The 18,544-nt window shown below is 42.6% G+C and overlaps 2 protein-coding genes across 11 annotated transcripts in view; one reads left to right on the top strand and one right to left on the bottom strand.

Annotated features, from left to right (window-relative positions):
* Positions 1–351: 351 nt before the first annotated feature.
* On the bottom strand, positions 352–10,869 carry LOC118358070 (ankyrin repeat domain-containing protein 13A). 2 transcript variants are annotated; one of them, XM_035735498.2, is made up of 16 exons: positions 10,250–10,869; positions 9,050–9,176; positions 8,625–8,760; positions 7,969–8,093; positions 7,820–7,865; positions 7,585–7,728; positions 7,255–7,444; positions 7,068–7,134; positions 6,766–6,847; positions 6,411–6,472; positions 5,999–6,129; positions 5,404–5,561; positions 4,900–5,061; positions 4,498–4,667; positions 4,158–4,222; positions 352–4,042 (listed from the first exon to the last, which is right to left on the bottom strand). In XM_035735498.2, the coding sequence occupies exons 1-16, from the start codon at positions 10,282–10,284 to the stop codon at positions 3,838–3,840; spliced, it is 1,905 nt and encodes a 634-aa protein (XP_035591391.1). In that variant the 5' UTR covers positions 10,285–10,869; the 3' UTR covers positions 352–3,837. The 2 variants fall into 2 exon arrangements, with proteins under 2 accessions (XP_035591391.1, XP_035591392.1); XM_035735499.2 differs by lacking the exon at positions 9,050–9,176 and having other exon boundaries at positions 10,250–10,864.
* A 4,717-nt stretch (positions 10,870–15,586) lies between these two features.
* Positions 15,587–18,544, top strand: part of LOC118358067 (ARF GTPase-activating protein GIT2-like) — a 29,519-nt gene continuing 26,561 nt past the window's right edge. For 5 of the 9 annotated variants that reach the window (XM_052478568.1, XM_052478564.1, XM_052478567.1 and 2 more), the window contains exon 1: positions 15,587–15,922. In XM_052478568.1, the coding sequence (XP_052334528.1) occupies positions 15,871–15,922 (52 nt within the window). In that variant the 5' untranslated portion in view covers positions 15,587–15,870. The remainder of the gene's footprint in view (positions 15,923–18,544) is intronic. The other 4 variants (XM_052478569.1, XM_052478563.1, XM_052478571.1 and 1 more) reach the window with 3 other exon arrangements.

Below are 18,544 nucleotides of genomic sequence, written 5' to 3'. Positions count from 1 at the left end.
CAGATGTCAGGATTTGAATGAAGGCGGTGACTATATTTAGCCTAACAAAACATACCATCCATTCATAGATCTATGTGATAATCTAACCATATATACCAATGATTATTCATGAAACAATGCAAAGGGCATTGCTGTGACCAATTAATCCAGTCCTGTAAAATGGTCAAATCTGAAATTTACAGCAATTCAGGGGTCATTCAACGGTCAATGATAAGGGCAGATTTGTCTGAAAAACGAATTAAGGATTATGTTTTTATGATCAGAAAAAAAGAATGGTTTATAGCGCCATCTGCTGTTATTCTTAGCAAGAAGCAGGCTACTTGTAAAAGAATAAGCCATAGTTCACCAAAATTGAAATAAAGTGCATTTATTTAAGAAAGAAAACAATTTGAAACCAACATCACAGTTAACAAATGCTTTCTTGAATTCTGTTAGAAAAAATAAGCTTACCTGCTAGCAAATTAAGCAGTACGAAGACTGTTCCCCAGAAATCTAATCAAAGTGAACTCAGGTACTTTAGAGAAAGTTCTGCTGTTTGGCAACTTGATCATTAGCTGTTTTGAGCTCTAGTCCCCAGAAAACAGACGAAAGGACACATCAGTAACATGTCCAAAGTGCTGTTGGTTATCAGTGTAATTAACTACATTGGTTAATTCATTTTATGTCCAGCAACACCACTGGACGGGAAACTTCTTTTTAAGCCCCTTGATCACAGCTTTAAAGATGAGACATTTCAAATATTCTCTGCTGTCTTTAGTAGGTCTGGCCTTAGTAGCAGTAGAACACTGATCCTCCCAACCAAATCATGTCTGTGGCCCAAGCCCAAATGGAATCAAGACCCTACTATGCACTTGTGGAGATATAATTGGCAATACGATTTTTTAAAATTTCCCTAGCCCATCAGAGGGCAAGTTCAATTTATTACCATATCGAGTACACCTATCAAATCTTCTCAGGTCTGCACAAGAGCATACAGTGCCTTTGGAAAGTATTCAGACCCCTTGAGTTTTTCCAAATTTTATTACGTTACAGCCGTATGGATAAATACAAAAAAAATTCTCAGCAATCTACACACAATACTCTATAACGACAAAGTGAACAGGTTTTTAGAAATACCTTATTTACATAAGTATTCAGACCCTTTGGTATGAGACTCGAAATTGAGCTCAGGTGCATCCTGTTTCCATTGATCATCCTTGATATGTTTCTACAACTTGATTGGAGTCCACCCGTGGTAAATTCAATTGACTGGACATTATTTGGAAAGACACACACCTGTCTATATAAGGTCCCACAGTTGACCGTGCATGTCAGAGTAAAAACCAAACCATGAGGTCGAAGAATTTGTCCGCAGAACTCCGAGACAGTATTGTGTCGAGGCACAGATCTGGGAAGGGAACCAAAAAATGTCTGCAGCATTGAAGGTCACCAAGAACACAGTGGCCTCCATTCTTAAATGGAACATTTTTGGAACCACCAAGACTCTCCCTAGAGCAGGCCGCCCGGCCAAGGTGAGCAATCGGGGGAGAAGGGCCTTGATCAGGGAGGCGACCAAGGACCCGATGGTCACTCTGACAGAGCTCTAGAGTTCTTCTGTGGAGATGGGATAACCATCTCTGCAGCACTCCACCAATCAGTCACTCCTCAATAGAAGGCACATGACAGTCTGCTTGGAGTTTGCTAAATGGCACCTAAAGACTCTCAGACCATGAGCAACAAGATGCTCTGGTCTGATGAAACCAAGATTGAACTCTTTGGCCTGAATGCCAAGCATCACGTCTGGAGGAAACGTGGCACCATACCTACATGGTGGTATGGAAGCATGGTGGTAACAGCATCATGCGGTGGGGATGTTTTTCAGGGACTGGGAGACTCGTCAGGGTCGAGGCAAAGATGAACGAAACAAAGCACAGAGAAATCCTTGGTGAAAACCTGCTCCAGAGTGCTCAGGACTTCAGACTAGGGCGAAGGTTCACCTTCCAACAGGACAACGACCCTAAGCATAGCCAAGACAACACAGGAGTGGTTTTGGGGCAAGTCTCAATGTCCTTGAGTGGCCCAGCCAGAGCCCGATCGAACTTCTCTGGAGAGACCTGAAAATAGCTGTGCAACAATGCTCCCTGTTCAACCTGACAAATCTTGAGAGGATCTGCAGAGAAGAATGGGAGAAACTTCCCAAATACAGGTGTGCCAAGCTTGTAGTGTCATACCCAAGAAGACACGAGGCTCTAATCGCTACCAAAGGTGCTTCAACAAAGTACTGAGTAAAGGGTCTGAATACTTTATTTATAAATAACTGTTTTTGCTTTGTCATTGTGTGTTAATTGATGAGGGAGAAAAAAACAATTGAATCCATTTTAGAATAAGGCTGTAACTAAAAATGTGGAAAAAGTCAAGGGGTGTGAATACTTTCCAAAGGCACTGTAGGTAAGCTCCATTTGGGATTAGGAACGTTAGAGGGGATCGCTTCCTTCAGTACAAAATGATGCTACATGGAGCAGATCTGACGCGTCACTCATTTCACAGGTGTCTGTAGTTTCAAGATACATTTTTTTTTTAAAGACAGCCCTAACAGGAGTCCTTAGAACCCTGTTGAGTTTGAAGTCTAATGGACAGATTCTTTGACATTTAAGAAAGGAAAGTGTTAGACAATGCCTACGATAATCAATGTTTTCGACCTTGTTTGTTTGCGAGCACCACTGAACCGTGTGTATGCTCCTTAGACATCCACAGGTAGGCACAGCGGCTTCTGCTATTGCTTTGTTGAGGTTCTGATGCTTGATGGTGCCCAGTGACCATGGCCAACAAGATCAAACCCTCTTGCATAACAAGCCCTTAGCCCAATTGAATAAAACCTGGTTTCTGGGGCAAGTCAAAACCTGTTTGAATGATCATGTAGTTCACTTTCATTTTAACATTGTGTCAATGACAACACGAATACAAAACATTAATTCTTGCACCACGAGAAGAAAAAGGGTTGGAAGCACCAGCAAGTCATTTTGTTTGATGACATTCTGTTCAAAGTAGAAAAAAAATCCATATTGATGACCAGAAAACCATGTTCGATGTGTCTACAATAAACTAACATAGTGCACTTTCACTAGATTCAGAGGGACTGTAGAACAACGGAACCCTGAGATATTCAATCTTTCGAATGGCTGTGTGACTGGAATGCCATTTCCAGGGTCATCTTAATAAAAAAATAAAACATGTTTTAAAAACTTTTTGCAACAGGAAACTGAAAATGTGCAGGTAGCCCCTCCCGGTTTCATTCTGCTCCCGTCCATTTGGTGCCTAATGAAATTGACCCAGGGCTCTAAAAACAACAACCTTCCAGAGTCACAACTAAAGCAGCTACCGGTCCCAAGTTTAACCTGATCTTCACAACACCCAACAAACACAATCACTTGTTGGAACCCTTACACTCCAATGGAAATCCTTCCCAAAATAATATCAAAGAATACCTGGATACCTCTTCGGGAGAGCGGAGTGGCTTTGGCTCTGTTTTAAAAGGACGGGAGGAATCAAGGATTTGACAGCTTCTACACTTTTAAGACAGAGCCTAAGTGTTATATAGAAATACAAATCTAGCAAAACGTCTGTTCGTTTTTTTTTTTTAAACCAAAAATAGGTATTAAAGTATTAAATACAGATGGTTTTATTTGACATATGTTACATGGATGTTTTTCCGGTGTCATGGCAGATTGTAGTGAAAGAGGGTGGGGTGGGGCTGGATTGGGGGTGTGGTGGTGGCCGCTTCTTGATCAACGAAAAGTTAATGCAGTTATGGCAAGGCGTGGCCTTAATTATTATTCTTTCCCTCCTATTTTCCTTTTTTTACTTCTCTGTGAGCGAGAGCTGCAATATCCTCTCCAACTCCTCCTCTTCCTCCTTCCTCCTCCTCTCCTCCTCCGCCTGGGCCCGGGCCGACAGCTCCATGGCCATGCGGAGGTCAGTGTCGGGGCTGGAGCCAGAGGTGCCCGAGCTCGCCTGACTCGACGTGGTGTCTCCCAAGTCCACCAGCACCCCCCCTGGGATGCTTCTGGAACAACAGAGGGATATGGATATAGTCTGAATATACTGTATGTGCTAACTGGAAGTCACTTTGGACAAAAGTGAAAAGTGTAGATAATGATATGCATGAATTCTTGGTGTACCCGTCACTATGGCTACTGAGTATGGGGTCTGTGAGGTCACCATTGGCATCCTCCCAGGTCACTTCCTAGAGGACAAAACAAAAAGGTGGAGTTAGCGAGGTGAAACTCCTGGCACGTCGCAGATAAAACTTGCATAAACGTAACGGACAGAGTTCCCTATTCCTTGTCAGACAATACTATCGTTTCCACGCAATCCATTCTATCTGGAAGTTTTACAACATTGCAGCTTCCTGAACAGACCGACCACTGGTCGAACACGAAGGCGGATGGCCGTGAGCGCAAGAGGACCAGATAGGGAGTCAAACAGATGAGTAGGAGGGGTGTGTGTGTGATCTAGGACCTGTCCCGGGGCTCCCCCACCGGACTCCAGCAGACTCTGGTGGATGGCATACTGCAGTAGCTCCTCGTCATGATTTGACACCGGCGTGTGGCGGCTGCCACCCCCTCCTCGGTGGCGGTAGTGTGAGGGCACCTCAAACACCGACGGGCTCACCTGGAATAGAGGGGGAACTGGGTGGAGGGAACAGTCATACAGAATGATGTTACTAGTGGTGGCTGTTAATATTGACATTTCGATCAAAAGCGATATGGATAGAAACATTAATATTGGTTGTTCATCTGTTAGATGCAACTGAAGAAATACATTTGAGAAATGACAAAATGTGCGATTTGTTTTGTTTAGACCCCATGGGGACGAATGCTGGAGTCACCCTGGTCAGCGGCATGGGCATGCTTTGCCTACCTGCAGCTTCGCCGCAGCCTCCCTCCTCCCTCACCTCCTCCTCCTCCTCCTCCTCCTCGGGTGTGGCAGCGGAGGGGGGTGTCTCCAAGGGTTCACCCGTAGTGCATTTGTTGACACTGCCAAATGAAATGCGGGCGTTGAGCACATGGAATAGGGGAATCTCTGTGTGAGAGGAAACAAAGACGGGTCACTCCACGGATCCCATTATCTATAAGCAAACACCTCAATAGTGAGCTTTTCATTGTGATAACTGCCCATACACATACAAGGTTTTCCTCAATCAGGCCCTGTATGTATGAAGTGTCTCAGAGTAGGAGGGCTGATTTGGGGTCAGTTTGGCCTTTTAGTTCACAAGGAATAAGGTTATATGGACAGGGTGGACTGAACCTTGCTCAGCAGACCTCTGAGACGCTTGATACAGTTGTGTTTGAATGAGCTGATTGGCACAAGCATTTTGTGTAAACATTCTCATTTCGTCACGCTGTTCCAGAGGTGTGATTGTACCTATTTTTACAGGGAACCCTGGAGGGAACTTGAGGGTGACAAAATCCCGCAGCCGGGCGAAGTGGGTGCTGGTCCGGGCCATGAGATCGATGATGGGGGTGACCTGCTCTACCAGGGAGAGGGGGTGCTCCTCGCTCATCCACAATGTACCCTTGAACCTGAACACATCAGGGTTGAATTCATTATTGTACACTGTAGAAAAACATTTTGCAACGGAAAATTAAAATAAGAATTTCTTATTGGACAAGTTACGGCAGTCCCTCCTGTTTCAGCCCCATTTTCTTCTGTTTGGTGCCTAATGAATACGAACCAGAAAACACTCATAGTGTTTGAGGGATCAGTTTGAGGAAGCGCAGAATCGCTAATCTTGATCCCATCATGAGTAGTGATTTTTTAGATATGGCGATTTGTAGATTATGCTCACTGCAAAGTAGTCCCATCCCACTACAATCACCCCTACGCTAAAACCTAAACACCAACACCTTCATATGAACTGAGAGGGAACCTGTTAGAAAAACAATCAAGACTTCTGATGACATGAATACTGATCACAAACTCTCGCTCTCTCTTGGGTTTTGCAACATAATTTTCTTACTTCTGGGTTCGTATGGTAAGTTCAATGGGCCGGCCAATGTCTCGGTCTTCAAGGTCAAACGCAGGGTCAAAGTACTCCTCTGGTGTGATGGCGGTGGGGTTGTTGGCTGTCGCGTACTCCAGAGTGAGGTCCTATCCACAATATGACCAGAGTAGAGCATTCTTATTGAAGCCGTTATAAACCAAGTTTACCGTTCTTATTGAAGTTAATATGAACCAAGACGAAGCATTCTTATTGAAGCCGTTATAAACCAAGTTCACCGTTCTTATTGAAGTCAATATGAACCAAGACGAAGCATTCTTATTGAAGCCATTATAAACCAAATAGGGAAGTAAGAGTCTATGTAGGTAATACTGAAATTTGATGGGATAATCCCGCAATAACATCAAATTCAGGTCTGCTGATCTCTTACCCCTTGAGCACTTATCTGCTGCTCCACTGTGCCCAGAAGAGACTCCAGAACATTCCTCTCACCTAGAAGCCAAAAAAAAGAGACAATCCACAAAAAGTGTTATTGTGTCTGACAGAGCGCTGGTCTCCAACAAGTCCCCTTCTAAACCGAGACAGGTCTCTCTGGGTTATTATAGCTGTGCACGAGTCTCCTAGCATTACACTGCAACTGAAACTCTGCTTATTAAACATTGAGATAAGGACCATGTCTCTTAGGCCAGAAGTAGTGCACTACGCAGGGAACGGGGAACCATTTCAGATACAGACTAACTGGTATGTCCCTCTAACACCTCCTTGAGGGATCATAGAGTGTATACTTTTTATTCTAGCCTTCTCCTCATCGGTGAGATGCTCTGTCCTCGTCCGGATCACCACGTTTACATTGTTCACAGTGAAAACCTGCAATGAAAAGAAAAACAACTCGTGCAGTATACCGCATACTATTCTTCCGTTTACTGGTACTAAAAGAAAAATAACTAACTATTTTTAAAAAAGAAAAAAAGAAGCTGGCAATCTATTGTAGATCTGGTCAAAATAAAGAAAGGGACTTGCGTAAGGTCAGCAAACCTAGACAAGCAACAAAATAATTAAACAAGAATGCTTTAATAAATGCACAAACCTTCGCCTCGAAACCATTAACAACTTCCGTTTTGTCACTCCTCCAACCCCAAATCCCAGATTTATTTCTGTGAAAAACCATTTAAATGTCATGTTACTATAAATCCCTATACTAATGTGCACATCCTTCAACAGACACGTTATACTACACAATAGAGAAACACGATAAAGTACGGTTTGGGTCTCGCCTCTCAAAAGCAATGTCCCTGGTGTCCAGAAAGGTATTGACAATGGGCGTGGTCAGCCGCTTGGCCACTTCCTGTTCTGCAGGTTGCATGGAGTCCAGCGTTACGTCTTCTATCTCCCTGGAGATGTCAAAGCGTTCCGTGTCCACCACCTGTTCGTCATGGTTCACCTCCATCAACTCGGTGCAGACATCTGCCAATGAGCACAGACACACACTATGAAACAGAAGCCAACAGAGCAAAAGGCGAGATAAAAGATGAGACGGCCTGCTAAAACACAGGTTAGGAGGACACAGTTGTGCGTAAGCCTCACTCAGGGAAAAAGGGACTCACCATCTCCCCTGAAAATGTAGCTCCGACGACCTCTGATCCAGGTCATGTTCTCGAAGCCTAGCAGAGTGGCGTCCACGCGCAGGCTGGCCCCACTCTTCCAGATCCGACACACGTCACTGGGACAAACCCGGGAAACGAGAGGGACTGGGAAAGGATGGGAAAGCAATGTAAACTACAACGTTGCAAACATCCACACACAGCCAATTATAAAGAGGGATTTTCAAGTAGAACTTACTCCAACTTGTGAACTCCCATTTCATTTCCATGTAGAAATCTTGGGACTGGGGGGGGATTGAAAAGAGGCTTGAGTTTGCAGTTCTTAAGTTTTTTGTGACGAGTGAAAAACATTTCAGAGAGGGGAGCAAACATAGAGAGAGAAAACACCTCACGGATCTTGCTCAGAAGCTCAGACACTCCTCCCAGAGCTGTAGAGGCTTTGAGGTAGTCTCGCCGCTGGAGCACTAGCTGAACCATCTCTGGGTCGCCGGTGCTGACTGCCTCCTGCAGCACTACACACAAACACATGCTTACGACGAGAAGATATTTTTAACATATAACATACTTCTGTGATAACAAATGTTTACAAAAGTAAGAATTTTTATGGCCAGCATCAGCCAGTAAGCTGTGTGTAGTAACAAGAGGTATTGTGTGAAGCAGTAGAAAGAAATAGTGTCCCACTACGACTGGAATAGACACCTACTGATTGAAGCGTACATAATGGGTGAAATTGTTACGGAAACCCCCAAGGTCAATTTGTGGAAGTGACTTTGATCACACAATTTAACAACCAACAAATAGACCTATACCAAGGCGTGTCAGATGAAGCCATAGCCATATAAATAGTTTGCCAAAGTAATGGTATTAATAAACATTTACATTTGGATATACGTTTATTTTATTCATTACAAATAAAAAAGACAATATCCAAACGTAAATGTTTATTATAAATATCATGAATTTGGCATACTATTTATAGGGCTAATCAAGGCAAAGCACAGAGGTCTGGATTGCAGTATGTCATGGAGGAAAGCCAGCCTAACCTGTCCAATTCTTGGCATTCTCTTTGGTAACTTCAGCACCATTTCTCAGAAGCACTCTCACCGACTCCAGGTGGCCCAGCGACACAGCCAGATGGAGGGGTGTCCTTCCCCTGGGATCCACAGCCTCTACGTCGTTCTGAGAGAAACAAACAAACAAGCATCGCAATGGCTTCAAAAACAAATAGCCTAGCTACCTAAAGAGAATCTCTCGAGATATCCATGAGATCGACATCATACACACTGGGAGTTATAGCTACACTGAGGAGATTCAATCATCTGGCCCGGGTTACCCAGGTGGGAGGAGTTTGCACCGGGTGAAAAGTGATTGAATTAGATTTCCTCATGGATATTCAGTCTGAAAGAAATCTGCTTACAAACAGTTCCCTACAAGCCAGAATGTTGAATACAATTATATTTACACTTACTTTACCGGTTGTACATGCTGTTGGTCCTTTTGAAGTTAGGAGGCGGAGATCGGGTATACACAGGAAAGTGTTGTTTACCCAACTTTTTGCAGCACCGGTAGGTTCTGCCGCTTGTATTTTCAATCTCCTGACGAATTCCACAATATGTAAACAATAGCCAAATGTAACCAAACATATCATCCGAAGCACATTTCCTCAATCTGGAAGTGTTAGTAAAATTTGCCAGATGATTGTGCTGGACAACACGCACGCTGTGGTTCGGTTTGGCTCAGCCATATTGTGCAAGTGTTTGTGCGAATTGTGTCAGTATTGAAAATAAAAACACAAATCAATATACAGACCAGCATACTGAAGGTCTGATTGATAACGCTTCCCTGTGGATATTTTGTATCAGATTACCTCAGACATAGTGGCAAAATCAGAAGACAACAGGTGAAGTAAATTTAAATGGAGTTTGTTCAACATTCTGACTTGTAATGGGACTGTTCCGGAATGCTGAGCCTACATGTTAGAGACGAGAGTGTATTTCACTCTCCTATTCTAAAAGAGGCTAAATGCTGCATTGACCCGAGCAACTCAGATTACTGTTAATTTGTGAAGGGCACTCCTCCCTCACCACTTTTGCACTTCACGGGCCATAAACCGGTTCACCGCGGCTCAGGTTAAAATAACTCCCTCATTTCCTGTTAATAACAAATACTCAACTGACCACAAAAACATTTAGAATGGAGAAAAGCAACCATATCTTTGGGTTATGATTTGCTGATAATTATCCACATCAATTCTCAGCTAGGTTATTATAGTAGGAAAATACCGTTTCTAAACTCTTAAGGCGTTTCAAGAATCAGTGGCCAGCCTGTGCCAGATGTCGAACAAAGTAGCCAGTAGTAATGTAAACAAGGCGGCTAGCTATGCTGAATGAAATGTGTACTGTAGTTAATATGATCAATAATGCAACATGGCATTCCATGAACCCTTAAACTGGCAGAGCATACATAGACTAGGAATTACGCCAATCAAAGTATATGGTTATCCATGTCAGGCCAAGTAGCTAACGTTAGCTATCAAGGTAGCCAAGTTAGTAACGTGCTAGCTAGCTTCAGACACTTTGAAGCAAATAAATCTGTAGTTAGTTAGCTAAAGGCAGGAAACAGAAAAGTACCTATAGCTAGCTCATTGTACATATTTTGACATAGCTACCTTTGTTGAGTCGTTTTCCAATTTCCTGTAATCATTTTCCCAGACTAAGGAATGTAGTGGAAACTTCACCCTGAAATCTTCGTTGGCCGCGGATAACATCTTCCCCTGCTAGTTTACACTTCTCAATGTATCTAGCCTATATTTACAGCCATGGACAACCTAAGCTAAACCTTAAAGTTGAAGAAATGTTAATCAATGCACCTCATCTCATATTCCAACAGCATCCATGTCAAATTGTGCTAGCCATAGATAGCCAACTACTACCAAATAAAACTTTTCGAAAAACAAGGAAGTGTCACGTTGAGACTTGTGGAAGGGGTAAAAACTATTTGAGGATAAAGACTAATGTAGGACTATATTCATGAATATATATTATTACATGTATATATTTATTAAACAAATAAACGTTTTTAAGTTCAATATTTGCTAAAAATAATAATAATAATAATCCTCGCGAAAATATATATTTTTTCAAGCAAGCACGTGACCATGTTACACTATGGCCGGGGAACGCGGGGCTTTACTAATTTGTGCCAAATACAAATACTTTTTCGTGCATATAATTTTAGTATTGTAAATATAGAAAGCTACTTCAAGCTGCAAATCAATTACAACAATTAATGTGATCCTATTTATCATCGACGTCACATCCCTTAACCGCAACAACAAGCACTTACGAAGGTCATGGCTAGAAGGGATCCAGCTTTTGTCAAATGGACGTCAAAAGTGTTTTATTTCTTTGCTTTTTTATACTGAACAAACATATAAACGCAACAATTTCAACTATTCTAGTGTTACGGTTAATATAAGGAAATCAGTCAATTTAAATAAATAAATTAGGCCCTAATCTATGGATCTACATGATTTAGCATGGGCGCAGCCATCGGTTGGTCTGTGAAGGCAAAGGCTCACCCACTCGGGAGCCAGGCCCAGCCAATCAGAATGAGTTTTTCACCACATAAAAGGTCTTTACTTTTTTAAATTTTTTATTTCACCTTTATTTAACCAGGTAGGCAAGTTGAGAACAAGTTCTCATTTACAATTGCGACCTGGCCAAGATAAAGCAAAGCAGTTCGACACATACAACGACACAGAGTTACACATGGAGTAAAACAAACATACAGTCAATAATACAGTATAAACAAGTCTATATACGATGTGAGCAAATGAGGTGAGATAAGGGAGGTAAAGGCAAAAAAAGGCCATGGTGGCAAAGTAAATACAATATAGCAAGTAAAACACTGGAATGGTAGATTTGCAGTGGAAGAATGTGCAAAGTAGAAATAAAAATAATGGGGTGCAAAGGAGCAAAATAAATAAATTAAATATATAAATACAGTAGGGAAAGAGGTAGTTGTTTGGGCTAAATTATAGGTGGGCTATGTACAGGTGCAGTAATCTGTGAGCTGCTCTAGTGAGGGAGATAAGTGTTTCCAGTTTCAGAGATTTTTGTAGTTTGTTCCAGTCATTGGCAGCAGAGAACTGGAAGGAAAGGCGGCCAAAGAAAGTATTGGTTTTGGGGGTGACTAGAGAGATATACCTGCTGGAGCGTGTGCTACAGGTGGGAGATGCTATGGTGACCAGCGAGCTGAGATAAGGGGGTACTTTACCTAGCAGGGTCTTGTAGATGACATGGAGCCAGTGGGTTTGGCGATGAGTATGAAGCGAGGGCCAGCCAACGAGAGCGTACAGGTCGCAATGGTGGTTAGTATATGGGGCTTTGGTGACAAAACGGATTGCACTGTGATAGACTGCATCCAATTTGTTGAGTAGGGTATTGGAGGCTATTTTGTAAATGAAATCGCCGAAGTCGAGGATTGGTAGGATGGTCAGTTTTACAAGGGTATGTTTGGCAGCATGAGTGAAGGATGCTTTGTTGCGAAATAGGAAGCCAATTCTAGATTTAACTTTGGATTGGAGATGTTTGATATGGGTCTGGAAGGAGAGTTTACAGTCTAACCAGACACCTAAGTATTTGTAGTTGTCCACGTATTCTAAGTCAGAGCTGTCCAAAGTAGTGATGTTGGACAGGCGGGCAGGTGCAGGCAGCGATCGGTTGAAGAGCATGCATTTAGTTTTACTTGTATTTAAGAGCAATTGGAGGCCACGGAAGGAGAGTTGTATGGCATTGAAGCTTGCCTGGAGGGTTGTTAACACAGTGTCCAAAGAAGGGCCAGAAGTATACAGAATGGTGTCGTCTGCGTAGAGGTGGATCAGAGACTCATCAGCAGCAAGAGCGACCTCATTGATGTATACAGAGAAGAGAGTCGGTCCAAGAATTGAACCCTGTGGCACCCCCATAGAGACTGCCAGAGGTCCGGACAGCAGACACTCCGATTTGACACACTGAACTCTATCAGAGTAGTAGTTGGTGAACCAGGCGAGGCAATCATTTGAGAAACCAAGGCTGTCGAGTCTGCCGATGAGGATGTGGCGATTGACAGAGTCGAAAGCCTTGGCCAGATCAATGAATACGGCTGCACAGTAATGTTTCTTATCGATGGCGGTTAATATATCATTTAGGACCTTGAGCGTGGCTGAGGTGCACCCATGACCAGCTCTGAAACCAGATTGCATAGCAGAGAAGGTATGGTGAGATTCGAAATGGTCGGTAATCTGTTTGTTAACTTGGCTTTCGAAGACCTTAGAAAGGCAGGGTAGGATAGATATAGGTCTGTAGCAGTTTGGGTCAAGAGTGTCCCCCCCTTTGAAGAGGGGGATGACTGCAGCTGCTTTCCAATCTTTGGGAATCTCAGACAGCACGAAAGAGAGGTTGAACAGGCTAGTAATAGGGGTGGCAACAATTTCGGCAGATAATTTTAGAAAGAAAGGGTCCAGATTGTCTAGCCTGGCTGATTTGTAGGGGTCAAGATTTTGCAGCTCTTTCAGAACATCAGCTGACTGGATTTGGGAGAAGGAGAAATGGGGACGGCTTGGGCGAGTTGCTGTGAGGGGTGCAGTGCTGTTGACCGGGGTAGGAGTAGCCAGGTGGAAAGCATGGCCAGCCGTAGAAAAATGCTTATTGACATTCTCAATTATGGTGGATTTATCAGTGGTGACAGTGTTTCCTATCTTCAGTGCAGTGGGCAGCTGGGAGGAGGTGTTCTTATTCTCCATGGACTTTACAGTGTCCCAGAACTTTTTTGAGTTAGTGTTGCAGGAAGCAAATTTCTGCTTGAAAAAGGCTTGGCTTTTCTAACTGCCTGTGTATAATGGTTTCTAGCTTCCCTGAACAGCTGCATATCACGGGGGCTGTTCGATACTAATGCAGAACGCCATAGGATGTTTTTGTGTTGGTTAAGGGCAGTCAGGTCTGGGGAGAACCAAGGGCTATATCTGTTCCTGGTTCTAAATTTCTTGAATGGGGCATGCTTATTTAAGATGGTTAGGAAGGCATTTAAAAATTATATCCAGGCATCCTCTACTGACGGGATGAGATCAATATCCTTCCAGGATACCCCGGCCTGGTCGATTAGAAAGGCCTGCTCGCTGAAGTGTTTCAGGGAGCGTTTGACAGTGATGAGTGGCGGTCATTTGACCGCTGACCCATTACGGATGCAGGCAATGAGACAGTGATCGCTGAGATCTTGGTTGAAGACAGCAGAGGTGTATTTAGAGGGCAAGTAGTTTAGGATGATATCTATGAGGGTGCCTGTGTTTAAGGCTTTGGGGAGGTACCTGGTAGGTTCATTGATAATTTGTGTGAGATTGAGGGCATCAAGCTTAGATTGTAGGATGGCTGGGGTGCATGTTCCAGTTTAGGTCGCCTAGCAGCACGAGCTCTGAAGATAGATGGGGGCAATCAGTTTACATATGGTGTCCAGAGCACAGCTTACTACAGACAAATACTTTCATCACTGTCTGGGTGGCTGGTCTCAGACTATCCAGGAGGTGAAGAAACTGGATGTGTATTTCCTTGGCTGGTGTGGTTACAAGTGGTCTTCGGTTGTAAGGCCAGTTGGATGTACTGCCATATTCTCTAAAACAATGTTGGCTTATGGTAGAGAAATTAACATTCAATTATCTGGCAACAGCTCGGATGGACATTCCTGAAGTCAGAATGCCAATGGCATGCTCCCTGAACTTGTTGAGATGTGTGGCATTGTGTTCTGTGACAAAACTGCACTTTATTTTTTTTAATATATATATATATATATATATATATATATATATTATATATATATGTCCCCAACAAAAGGTGCATGTGTGTAATGGTCATGCTGTAATCAGTTTCTTGATATGCCACACCTGTCCAGTGGATGGATTATCTTGGCAAAGGAGAAATACTCACAAACAGGGATGTAAACAAATGTGTGCACATTTCTGAGAAATATGTTTTTTTGTTCATATGGAAAGTTACTGGGATCTTTTATTTCAGCTCATGAAACATGTGACAAACACTTTGCATGTTGCGTTTATATTTTTTTGTTCAGTATAGCAAACCCCAACTTTTTTCCTAACCTTAACCTAATTATCCTAACCTGCTTACATAACGTCAAATCTGAAATGAATTTGACAAAAGTTGGAATCCTTCAAGCCATGACCACTGAACAACTAGCTAATAGCAAAGATGGTGGATAAATTAAAATAGTTTACTCCGGCGGTTTACCATTGAACAAAATATAAATGCCGGGGTACTTAAAAGGGGTGGCTCTCCCAAAGACACCAATGTGATAGCAGCTGGGACTGGTCTATTTAGTTAATTGACTTCCACTGAAACAAATGAGGGAGTAAGATGTCTCGCTTCCTCTTCCGACTACTTGTACCACAGCTAGTACTGGCAGAGAGGGAAGAGGAAGCGAGACACCCCACTCGCTGTTTTTCTTTTCCTGGTTCGATGCAAGTCAATGAACTAAGTAGACTAGACCCAGTTGCTATTACATTGGTGTATATGGAAACGCCGAGTTAAGTAGCCCGGAATTGACAATTTTTGTCAATGGTTAACTGCCTGAGTGAACTGTCTTAATTTATCCATCATCTTTGGTACTAGTTTGCGCAAATCTTTGGCACACTCTACCGGTTTACATCAATTTATTTTAAATTAAACGAATGTCAGTAGTTGACTAGTCGTTTAACATTGGGCGACTGCCGATTGACCACAATCTACAAAGTATGTTTTATGTAGTGTTACTGCTGTCCACGGATAATTCGTAACCTGTCGGCTACATGGTTTTAACTAGTTACCACAGCCAACAAAATTGGCTATATCGTAAAAATACATGAAAACAACATTTGCTTTTGGGTCTTCAATCCAGGTTAGGGTTGGGTATAAGGTTAGCAGTGTGTGTATATATATATATATATATATATATATATATATATATATATATAGTAAAACAAGACACACAATCCAGCTACAGACCACTTGCGGCAAGAGTTTCCTTCCTGACAATCGCAGCTGTTTGTTTTGCGCAAGCTAGCTAGTGGTAGCTTGGTTGGGGCAAGAAACTAAGATTGAAGAGGAAGCTATTTTGCTCCTCGCCAATCAACTGTTTTTTTTTTTAAACAACTGGTCATATGTAATTCGCTTAGATAAATTCTTCCCGGTTATCAAATGAGAAAAGAAGCACATCAATTCCCTTGACTTTTTTTTGGAAGGCCTTTTTTCCCCTCTGCAAAGGATGTCTAAACGATTAAGGAATAGTGAGGTTTGCGCGGATTGCAGTGTCCCAGGTAAGTCACTTACTGATCAAAGGTGGGTAGCTAACCAAGCCATACATCATTCAGGCAGAATACTTGTATTAACATGGCTAGATCTATCTATCAGCTATTACTTGTTTGCGTACTTGCTAGCTAGCAAGTAATAGCTGATATATATATTTGTATGGTTTGGCTAGCTTCTAGCTACCCAATGTTGATCAGTAAAATAGTTGATGTGTTGGTGTTTGAAGCTAGCACTGAGCTCAAACGTAAGCATGCGATTAGGTTAACCAAACTAGCTAGTTATGACAGTTTTACACGCCGTGTCTTCTCTCTATGAAGCCAACATTATCAACTACAGTGTAAAATGTAATTACTGTTGGGTCATTGGTTTTAAAATAAACCATCAAGCTATCTCCTGAGTCCTTGCGTGAGTCATGCAAGTCTTTGCGTGATGTGATCATGGTGCGGTTATTCCAATGTAGTGGTGTTTTGATTTTGCAGGAATAACCATTTCAAATACGATTTCCTGTCAAAGGGATGCCACAATGTATTTAATCGGGTTGGCAAGTGAAGTAATATGTTCAGTTTCAGACAGGCCATTGTCTCTTAGTCTCAGTTTAAGTTATGGCATGCAAATCTCCTTTCTCATCTGCCAAGGTAAAATGTGTATGACATGGGACACAGACAACAATCAAGTCTCTTTCTGCTATAGAATATCAGAAGAGGGTTACAATGTGGTGTAGTTCAGTGTGTTTGCCCTTTTGCACACCTGATTGTGGCCCTTTAGTGTTGTTGGTTGTCTTCCTGTGTCTGTCTGGCTGCATGCTTCTGAAGAGTCATGACAGAGGGGAGAAGAATTTGCCCCGTGGTCATGGTTTTAGATTCTACTACCTAGAGTTGCTTCCTTTCAATTGCCTTCTGGTATGAGTTTTGACAAGAGTAGGAGAACAGCTGACCAGGTACACACTGCTTCCACATCTGAACTTTGGATGGGTTCCCTAGTTACAACCTCACACTGCTGTTCATACAACCTGCGATTTAAGAATGATGATGGTGTGCCGTCCAATTTGATGTTGTCACTCCACTAAGAGGCTCTTAATCAGTGGTTAGTAAACAAAATCCACTACAAATACCATACATTGTTTATCCGATAGAATAATGAACATTTCCTAACCATTTAGAGCTCATCCAAAATGTGTAGAAATCGTGTCACGTCTTGCTTCGCTGTGTAAGTGTTATGAGGGTTGTTTTGCATAATGTTTAGACTATTTCGTACGGGAATGACGTGATGTCCAATGAGCACAGGAAGAAAAACAGGATGTTGAGTGAATTGACTGGATGCTGAGGATGCAGTGAGAATTTGTGGCTATTGTATTTGACTTAGAATAAAATGTGCCTCACCTATTTTTGTACTTTTCTTCCACGGCTCTCAGTAGGTTCTTCTATCATAGGGAGTTTTAAATCAGTTTAAGCCTATGGAACAAGCATCTGCACTTTTCCTTTTTGTAAAATATTTGTCTAAATGTTTTATATATTTTTTATTTTTAAACATGGAGGTTAGATGTCATTTGTCAGCGGTTGATGTTATTAGTTAAAAGGGGAACACTGCTTGGTTAGAATATTGGATATCCTTATTGGGAAATAGGCCTAACCTAATTATTGTGACAATAAGTAGGCCTAGCTGTATGTACTCTTGTCTTATAGCTGGTTCTCTCTCAATTGAACCTGGGGAAAAGGTTAAGCTGTATACATTAGCCTACGGTCAATTTGCAGTAGGCTAGCCCATACCAACCTGTTCCCAATGGAATTCCCCACACTTCAATTCATTCACTTTTTGACAGCACCAATTTAGATTATAAAAAAGGATAAATATAAATAGTCTGGTTAACCGTTTAACAGTCTTATGGCTTGGGGGTAGAAGCTGTTCAGGGTCTTGTTGGTTCCAGACTTGGTAGAATGGTACCGCTTGCCATGCAGTAGTATAGAGAACAGTCTATGACTTGGGTAATATAGAGGTCCTGGATGGTAGGGAGCTCAGCCCGAGTGATGTACTGGACTGTACGCACTACTCTCTGTAGCACCTTGTGGTCGGATGCCAAATCTTTTCAGCCTTTTGAGGGGAAGTGTGTGTGGACCATGATAATTTCTTAGTGATGTGGACACCGAGGAACTTGAAGCTCTTGATCCGCTCCACTACAGCCCCTTCAATGTGGATTGGGGTTTGCCCGGCCCTCCATTTCCTGTAGTCCACGATCAGCTCCTGTCTTTCTGACGTTGAGTGAGAGGTTGTTGTCTTGGCACCATGCTACCAGGTCACTGACCTCCTCCCTATACAGGCCTACCACTGTTGTGTCATCTGCAAACTTAATGATGGTGTTGGAGTCGTGCCTTTCAAAGCATTACATGGCTACAGATGTGAGTGCTACGAAGTGATAGTCATTTAGACAGGTTACCTTGGCGTTTTTGGACACAGGTACTATGGTGGTCTACTTGAAACATGTAGGTGTTACAGACGGGGTCAGGGAGAGGTTGAAAATGTCAGTGAAGGGTCTTGCCAGCTGGTCAGTGCTTGCTCTGAGTACGCATCCTAGTAATCTGGCAATCTTAACCTGTTTTAAAGTAGGGCTGGGCGACATGGCCAAAATATCCTAT

This window comes from Oncorhynchus keta, chromosome 25, assembly GCF_023373465.1.
Source record: "Oncorhynchus keta strain PuntledgeMale-10-30-2019 chromosome 25, Oket_V2, whole genome shotgun sequence".
NCBI lineage: Eukaryota > Metazoa > Chordata > Actinopteri > Salmoniformes > Salmonidae > Oncorhynchus > Oncorhynchus keta.
This window is presented reverse-complemented; position numbering and strand designations above follow the sequence as displayed.

Bases quoted from the DNA above. Each gene is read 5' to 3' on its own strand.
- LOC118358070 (XM_035735498.2), bottom strand. From the start codon at position 10,284: ATGATTACAGGAAATTGGAAAACGACTCAACAAAG. The intron at 6,130-6,410 runs GTAAGAGATCAG...TATTGTGGATAG, and splicing joins AGCAGATAAGTGCTCAAGGG to GACCTCACTCTGGAGTACGC. The intron at 4,668-4,899 runs GTAGGCAAAGCA...CCCTCCACCCAG, and splicing joins AGGCTGCGGCGAAGCTGCAG to TTCCCCCTCTATTCCAGGTG.